Below are 9,085 nucleotides of genomic sequence, written 5' to 3'. Positions count from 1 at the left end.
TTGTGTATTCTATAGCTTAAGGCACCCACAATGGGGCGCCCGATGGCACGCCCTATGAGTGCCATCGTCCTCGGGCGCGGACGATACCTCCATTGTGGGTGCTCGCCATAGGGCGCGCCCTATGCCCACACCCTAAGCTTCGGGCGCGGAAGAAGTGCGGACGATAACCTATCGTCCGCGCCATCGGGCACCATTTTGGGCTCGGCGGAAGATGGTCGCGGACGATGGCACGCATTTTTTTAATTTTTTTTCCGAATTTTGTCTGTTTAAACCTCGTTTCTCATTCACTTGTTTATACGAACATGTCGCCTCTCTCATCTCTCACATTTCTACCTCTCTCACATACCAAAATGAACCACGACGACGACACTAGTTCTAGTTCCTCGGAGTCAGGTAGTCATGTATGCGTGCATAATCATGCACAACATGATAGTCGAGCATGAAGGTGGGACTATCACCGATGTTTTGATCCCCACACCAAAAAGGTCATCACCACCATGAATTGTACTTTCCTGGAAACCGAATTCTTTTACCAAACTCACCTTGATAGTCAGGGGGAGAGTGATCCAGGTAGTACTATGGACTATCTAAGTTGGGTTGTGCCATCGTCAAGCTCTTCGATTGAGGATCCAACAGAACCAGGTGTCACTACCGCCGAGCAAGTCTCACCACAAGAGTCATCTCAGCCACCAACCCAGAATACTCCTCCAACGATATCCGAGGTAATCTCAAACTCAAGACTCTACTTCTATTCCTATTTCCAATGACCAAGTTGAAACAGAACCAGTAGCGGAGGAAAATGGCGTTGATAGAGATACCGGACCGTATATTCTTCCCCCTCGGAGTACAAGGGGAATCCCACCAAAAAGATACTCTCCAGAAAAGATAGGGAACAAGAGCCGATATGGGGTGGCGAATTTCGTGCAAGGAAATTTGTCAAAAATGGCAAGAGCTTTTGCAGCTGCATTATATGAAGAAGAAGAAGAAACTCCACAATCAGCCGAAGAAGTAATGAAACACAAGCACTGGAGAGAAGCAATGTTCACAGAGATGAAGGCTTTGATGAAGAATCACACGTGGGTGAAAGGTAAGCTCCCTGAAGGAGCAAAGACTGTTGGATGCCGATGGGTATTCACGATCAAAAGAAAGTCGGATGGCACAATAGAAAGATACAAGGCTCGACTCGTCGCAAAAGGATATACTCAGACATATGGAGTGGATTATGCTGAAACATTCTCCCCAGTGGCCAAGATCAACACCGTGAGAGTACTTTTTTCGATTGCCGCTAACAAGGATTGGCCTCTCCATCAATTTGACGTGACCAATGCCTTCCTCCATGGAGAGTTACCGAAACCTGTCTTTATGGAACCTCCTCCTGGGTTTACCGCAGAATTTCAAGATGGTGAAGTGTGTCAATTGAAGAAGACACTTTACGGATTAAAACAATCTCCACGAGCGTGGTTTGGAATGTTTATTGAGGTAATGAAGAAGTATGGGTATACACAAAGCAATTCAGATCACACTCTGTTTCTTAAGAAGAGAGATGGCAAGATCACGTGTCTTATCATATATGTAGATGACATGATCATTACAGGAAATGATGAAGAGGAAATCAGCGAGTTGAGAAAGAACTTGTTCAAAGAATTTGAGATGAAAGACTTATGACTCCTCAAGTACTTTATGGGAATAGAGGTACTCCGATCAAAGAAAGGGATCTTCATAAGTCAGAGGAAATACATACTAGACTTATTGGCCGAAGTTGGAATGATAGATTGCAAGCCAGCAAATACACCAATAGTGCAGAATCATGGACTACAATTGAAGGAAGGGGGAAGACAGGTCGACAGGGGGAGATATCAGAGGTTAGTCGGGAAACTGATTTATCTATCACACACCAGGCCGGACATTGCCTATGCCGTGGGGGTAGTAAGTCAGTTCATGCATGCACCTCAAGAAGAACATTGGGAGGCAGCTTTGGGTATTGTTCGATACTTAAAAGGGAGAACACGGACTTATGTTTGAAAAACATGGTCTCATGGAGGTCCATGGTTTTACTGATGCTGATTGGGCCGACAACCCAAATGATAGAAAATCGACCGCTGGCTACTTTACCTTCGTAGGAGGTAACCTTGTGACATGGAGAAGTAAGAAGCAGAAAGTGGTAGCACTGTCTAGTGCCGAGGCAGAATTCCGAGGAATCAAAAGTGGGTTGACAGAGATATTATGGCTAAGGAAGCTTATGACAGAATTGGATCTTCGCCCAATCCAACCGTGCAGGCTGTTCTGTGATAACAAGGCAGCGATTAGCATATCCGAAAATCCGGTTCAGCATGATCGAACCAAACATGTGGAAGTAGATACGCATTTCATCAAAGAGAACATTGAAGCTAAAGTGGTGGAGATGCCTTATGTGAAGTCTGAAGACCAATTAGCTGATATATTCTGACAAAGGCGGTGAACTCGAAGTCATTCCGAGAAGTATTAGGCAAGTTGAGTATCGGCAATCCCGTTACTTAACTTGAGGGGGAGTATAGGAAAGAAATCAAGAGAATAATACACAATTAATACATGATTGATATGGTATGATAGCTTTCCATAGATAATTGTACCAATTTAATGTAAATTAGGTTTACCTTGTATTGATAGAATGTAGCCTATATAAAGTGTATGACTTTGTACATTGAAAGATGAATAAGATTGAAAGATATTACCGATTCCTTCAAATTTGAATGAGAAAAGCACGGGGATAATTTAAACAAAAACAAGAACATGCAAGGAAGAATCAATTGGATAAATAACTCAAGTCATAACATCTTCACCAAGAATTCTACAAAAGATAATTAGCTATTCATGTTAAAAAATAAATCTATAAAATCATTCAAAGACACTATTTATAATTAAAGAAAACTAATTTAAGGAATTAGAATTGTCGGATTGGAAGCTGTCTTCAATCTTGCGATGAATAATTGTTTCCTGCTTGTTCTTCACGTCTTCAATCTTGCGATGAAATGTTGAGTAGAGGGCTGCTCCGAACTTCCACCCTCCTCCTCATCTTGGCGCCGTCTCCTCCGTATTCTTGCTCTCCGTCGTTGCTCACATCTGTCAGAAAATGCTCGTCCTCTTCATCCTCCCAAATTCCACACAGTCATTCCGTCGAATAGTTGGAGGATACGCCTTCGCCACCGCTCTTCTCCACCATCTCCACCCATCGCTGCAATTTGTACAATCCGGCCGGTAATATACGTTTTAATTCTTTTCTTTAGATTTCTAGTTTGTGAGCGACGCATGTCCGTCTTGCGTCGTCATTTAATGAAACGTATGACCCTCATACGTTTTAGGCAACGACGCATGAGTCTCATGAGTTTCTATTATTTTTATTAAACGACGCATGAGCCTCATGCATTTAGGCAAAGACGCATGAGATCGTTTAATAAAAATAAAAAATACTATATAGAAACACCTCTCTATTCATGCGTCGTTGCCTAAAATGCATGACCCTTATACGTTTCATTAAAAGACGCATGAGGGACATTCGTCGCTCACAAACTGAAAATCTAAATAAAACGCAATAAACTATGGAATTCTATTAGCATCTAGATAAAAAAAAGAAAGAAAAAAATCCGGTAATATACCCTCTTCCATTCCTATTTCCTAATTTAGTGCAATTAGTCAGCAATTGCCATGCTACCTATCTCTATTTGTTAATCAATTATCAGAGATTTTATTCACATGCGGAGCATTCACACGACCCGTCGGCTGACTCGGAGTTGGAGAAGAAAATATCACACTATAGAGAAAGAGAGATTGAAATATCTATGTGGCGATTTTTTATTTTATTTTATGGACTAAATCTTACTTATTTCCTTATTTATATAATACTATTGGGCTGGGTATGGGCAGACCTATATCGGACTTGGTCCGTGCTATGTCCAGTTGGTCCAGCCCAGATAACAATTCTAATGGTTAGCATATCCCATATTAATCTATGCAAAGTCAAGGATGTCACTCAAAATGTTACAGTAAAAATTACTTCGTGACCACTATAACTAATCCTCCTACTCTACTCTACTCTCCCAGGCTATTTGAAATATTTTTATTGGACATCCACAATTTAAAGAATTGATATTTAAAAGTTAAGCGTTGAGATCATAATGTATAAAAGATACTGTCTCCGTCCATTGAAAACACGTTTTTTTGGGATCGTCATACTAAAATGACAAATTTTTGAAATGGAAGCACGTTTTCTCCCACTTACTTTTTTCTCTCTCTATATTACCACAAAATAAAACTATACATAAAATAAGAGAAAAAGAATAAGTGTAAAATGAAGTTTAGTGTAACGAAGGCAGTAATAAAGAAAGAGAATAAAAGAAGAAGTGAGAATGTTTTTTGCTGGAACGACTTGAAATGATATATGGTACAAGTATCTTAGTAGGAGTTCAAATTTAATTTGTAGTAAGTATCTATATCTCGAAATTACTTGTTCGACTCTACTTTTAACATTGCAAATGCAAAAAGTTAAAGATACTGCTATTTCCCATGAACTATAAAAATGGTACGAGCAAAAACTTTGGTGTTGGTTGTTTATCCCCCCAATGGGTTAGAAAGCGGATCCCTATGGATTATGTGACATTTTTAATCCTAGTTGACGCTACTTCTCTTCACGTGGCGTATGATATGTAAAACCCTAAGGTTAAAAATTAAAACATTTAAGAAACAAAATAGTGTATATTAGTCATTTCCCCGAAACACATCCCCATTTAAAATATTTAAACCTAAGATTCAAACTGCGATTTGTCAACTAAATTCTTAGATTTATCGAAAAATCTAGGAAAGAAAATGACTTAGTAAGGTTTTAAATTTTCGGTATACACACGCAGAGTTTATGATTTCCCATGTAGATCGTATTTTACCAGAAAATTTTAAAATCGGGTTAGTAATTGATTACAACTCCATATAATATATGTTTAAAAGTCTAAATATTCATCATTTCCTTTGTTTATAATTTTATACTATATGTTCAAATTTAGTTGTTACTTTTGGCTTTATGTTACTAGATTAAGTACATAAGAATTTAAGTATAGTCTCACTTAAATTAACGACAATTAGTCGAAAATATATTTTGAATTTTTCAAAAGACAAGCAATGTTGGACGAAACGATCTCGCACTTCTTCTCTAATGCTTTTAAAGAAGTCGGTCCAGTCCTCCTCTAATAAAATGAAATTTGAAGCAATATTGGTGGACAAGATTTGTTTAAAATTTCTTTTCTTAAATTTAGAGGTTAACCAAATTAAAAGGTTAACCAAATTTCTTATTTCATTTTTAAAATGAAAAATAAAAATAAATTATCTAAATATTTTGATTCAAATTTTATAAGACAGATGAAAACTTGATCAAATTTCTTGACATAAAAAATGGTTAGCTTAATATTTGCGTCTTATACCAACACGTTAAATATCAAGATCTATGATGTGATGAATTATATATATGTATGTTTCAGCTGCTTGAAGTTTGTTTCATTGATTTAGTCAATATTTTTAGCTACTTGTATAATGTAATAGCAAGTTTAAATCATATAGTACTCCCTTTGTCTAGCTACTTGTATAATGTAATAGTAGCATAAATCATATAGCATTTCCTTTGTCTATGAATAAATGTTCAGCACGAATTTTTAAAACTTTTACGAAAACGACACTAATAAAGGAATATCGTTTTAATCCAAAGAGAATTATTATTAATATTATTTATTATTGTGCATGTTGAGAAATTGAAGATGGTTTATCACCATACATGGTGAAGTAACATACAAGGTTAAATAAACCACATTTTAGTCTGCAAATCTTTGACAGTTTTTTCGTACAGCTTAAATGCTCCGGCTAGATAAGTGCTGTTGATGGCGGGTTTGGCCGCGAAAACAGAGTCGGGGACGAAAATAAATCCCGGATTCTGGCTATTGAAGGAGGCCGTTATGACACTCTTCCCCCTAGCTACGTTGCGCACGGTGTGAATGAGGCCGAAAGGGATGATGGTGACATCACCTTTGTTAAGGACTTTGCTATAATATTTGTAGTCTGGGTATGATGTTACAAATCCGACTTCCATTGTACCTTCCAAGACATAGATGATCTCCGATGCCCTAGGGTGTGTGTGGGGCGGCAAGAACCCATTCGGTGCAAACTCCACGCGTATAAATGTCTGGCCCATAGTGTTAAACCCCGGTATTGTAGCTGCAGATGCAAAGACGGGGGCAACGCCGTACGAATTAAAGGGTCTGGGCCGATCCAGACCGGTCATGGAGAAGTCATTCGCGGTAACAAATTTAGGGTCCTTGCATTTTCCTGTTGAATATTATTGTGTTATTTAATACTCCCTACGTTCTATGTTAATAGAGTTATTCCATTTTTTGCACTCGTTTTGAAAAAAATCGTAATTAATAGTTAAAGTATATATATAGTAAAGTAAAAGCGACAATAATGTAGTCAAGAGTCTCATCTATATTATTCTCACTTTTACTTTATTTTATATACTTTTTAATTATTTATTATGAACTTTTCAAAACAGAGTGCAAAAAAAAAGACTCAACTTTCTTGGGACGAGGGAGGGCAATTATTTTGAAAAATTATACTCTATATAAATAAGAAGGTAGAGATACCGATTCCGGTGGGATCTGTGACGCAAATATCTAGAAGAGGACGAGTGTCGAAGGCCAAGGAGATGCAAATGGAATTGATCAAGGCTAATGTGATACACAAGATTGCAGAGGAAGCCATTTAGATTTATTATTGAATGCTTATGATTTGCTTGTTTGAAGCGATTAAAGCATCCTCTATTTATAGAATTTATAGAAGTGCTTCACTAATATTGGAAAGCTGTTCATTTGAAAAATGTAAGAAAGAAATGATGAAATATTGAATTATCCTCCAAAATTAAATATGTCTAGAAACTCACCTATTTATTTGCCAACCCTATATTCTACTACCTCTAATAAACACATGTTTGTAATTGTGGGAGTGTGTGATCAAATATTAACTAATTTACAGTAATAACTAATAACTAATTTTACTATTTTTATATTAAAAATATCAACACAAAGACATACATTTATCAATCTTCTTGTATTGATAAACTTATACCTGTGTTGATATTTAAATTTACATGTTGTATTGATATAATTATGTTTTTGTGTTGATAATTTTAATACATAGAATTGAAAGTTAATATTAGTTATTACTGTGAATTAGTATTACCCTAATGCGACCCTGACCCTAAGTTGTTATTGAACAACTTTCATTTTTTGTGTAAGTAGTTAATAATTTGTTGTTTATTTGATAAATTTTCTTCTTTGGGTACAAATTTTGTTAAATCATAGTTGTAGCTTAAGCTGACTTTCAAGTTCTAAACAAGTTAATGCGCCTAATTTCATTTAATTAAGAATTAGAGAGACAATATAGATAATTAGATAGTATAGACCTCCTAAAAGCATGTAACGAGTAGGGTTTTGATTTATGCAAAACTCATTCTTAATACAAAAATGCAGAACCAAGCATACAAAGGTCATTTTTAGGTTATCGTAAACTTATTTTTACGTCATTATAGTAAGGATGACATAAATTGATCTTAACATGACCTCAAACTCAAATTTTATAATATGACCTAAAATTGCTTGATAATAAACCTAGGGGTTAGCAAAAAAACCGGAAACCGAATATCCGAACCGAACCAAACCAAACCGAAATTTTGAAATTCGGTTCGGTTTTGAGAATATAAAAATTTTGGTTTTTCGGTTCGGCTCGGTTCGGTTAGGGAGAAGAAAAAAACTGAAAAACCGAATTACTATATTTTAAATAATATTATATATATATATATTCTAATAATTTAATATATTATATAATATATAATAGATATATTCTTTTAATATATTCTTCCATATAATATGTATAGTATATTATATATATTATTAATTTTATATATTATATATATATAGGGATGTATTCATATCCTTTATTCCATTTTTTGTTCTATTGTCCAACTGAATCTCGGCCCTTCATTTTCAAGATCTGATGGGCGAAAATAATGTCTCATGAATTTAATTTAAATGATTAAAAAATCGAAAAGGTCAAAATTGGGATACACAAATTAGTTTGTTATGGTAACTTCCTTGATTATCTCTATCAAAGACCACAACGGTTATTCTCCACGATTTCACGCTGCAATTTGTCTTCTCTCCCTAAACTTTCAGCGTCTCTTCTCCATTGAACACTTTAAGGTCCTAAATTGTTGGCTGTTTTTCTAAATCGAAGAAGACAGGGTTCGTATTTATTCTCTAAATATACTGATTTGTGGTAGGTCTCGGCCATTGCTTTCGTTTTTACTGAACAATGGAAGAAGGTAATCAATTTTTTGCCTTCATTGATTATTAATCCGAGTTTTTAACTGAAATTCTGATTTGTTGGAGTAATCGATCGTTGTAGATTCTGATAGCATATATTGTTACTGATACACATAATGTACATATATTACTCTGTAAAGGTTTTTTATTTTCAGTAACGGACGATTTGTGATCTGTAATGTAAATTTTTGCTGAGCAGTTTAGTTTAAGATTGGTCGTGTTTGATTGTTCGGCGCACGTTTCATGTATTCCCCAAGGGTTTAGCAATCCTTGGGGCTAGGGTGTAGTATGTATTCAGTAACAAAACCGTCGCAAAGTCCACGAGTTTCAGTCATTCATCTCGGGTTTAGATATCATCTCGGCTAGGGAGTAGTTTTTACTGATACACATAATGTACATATATTACTCTGTAATGGTTTTTTTTATTCTCAGTAATGGACGATTTATGATCTGTAATGTAAATGTTTGCTGAGCAGTTTAGTTTAAGATTGACTGTGTTTGATTGTTCGACGCACGTTTCATGTATTCCCCAAGGGTTTAGCAATCCTTGGGGCTAGGGTGTATTATGTATTAAGTAACAAAACCGTCGCCAAAGTCCACGAGTTTCAGTCATTCACCTAGGGTTTAGATATCATCTCGGCTAGGGAGTAGTTTTTACTAATACACATAATGCACATATATTACTCTATAATGGT

The 9,085-nt window shown here is 36.0% G+C and overlaps 1 protein-coding gene across 1 annotated transcript; it reads right to left on the bottom strand.

The window, feature by feature from the left end:
• Window positions 1-5,712: 5,712 nt before the first annotated feature.
• On the bottom strand, window positions 5,713-6,814 carry LOC121744463 (germin-like protein subfamily 1 member 11). Its single transcript, XM_042138010.1, has 2 exons — window positions 6,654-6,814; window positions 5,713-6,339 (listed from the first exon to the last, which is right to left on the bottom strand). Exons 1-2 carry the CDS (start codon window positions 6,769-6,771, stop codon window positions 5,813-5,815), a joined length of 645 nt encoding a protein of 214 aa, XP_041993944.1. The 5' UTR covers window positions 6,772-6,814; the 3' UTR covers window positions 5,713-5,812.
• Between the last annotated feature and the right edge of the window lie 2,271 nt (window positions 6,815-9,085).

The sequence above is a fragment of the Salvia splendens genome, chromosome 8 (genome assembly GCF_004379255.2).
Source record: "Salvia splendens isolate huo1 chromosome 8, SspV2, whole genome shotgun sequence".
NCBI classification, from domain to species: domain Eukaryota; kingdom Viridiplantae; phylum Streptophyta; class Magnoliopsida; order Lamiales; family Lamiaceae; genus Salvia; species Salvia splendens.
Note: the sequence above shows the minus strand (reverse complement) of the source record. Positions and strands in the feature narration are given on the sequence as shown.

What these genes read in the sequence shown, in the direction of transcription:
- LOC121744463 (XM_042138010.1), bottom strand. Translation starts at nt 6,771, where the DNA reads ATGGCTTCCTCTGCAATCTTGTGTATCACATTAGCCTTGATCAATTCC. An exon ending in CACAGATCCCACCGGAATCG is followed by an intron (nt 6,340 to 6,653) that starts GTATCTCTACCT and finishes AATATTCAACAG; the next exon opens with GAAAATGCAAGGACCCTAAA.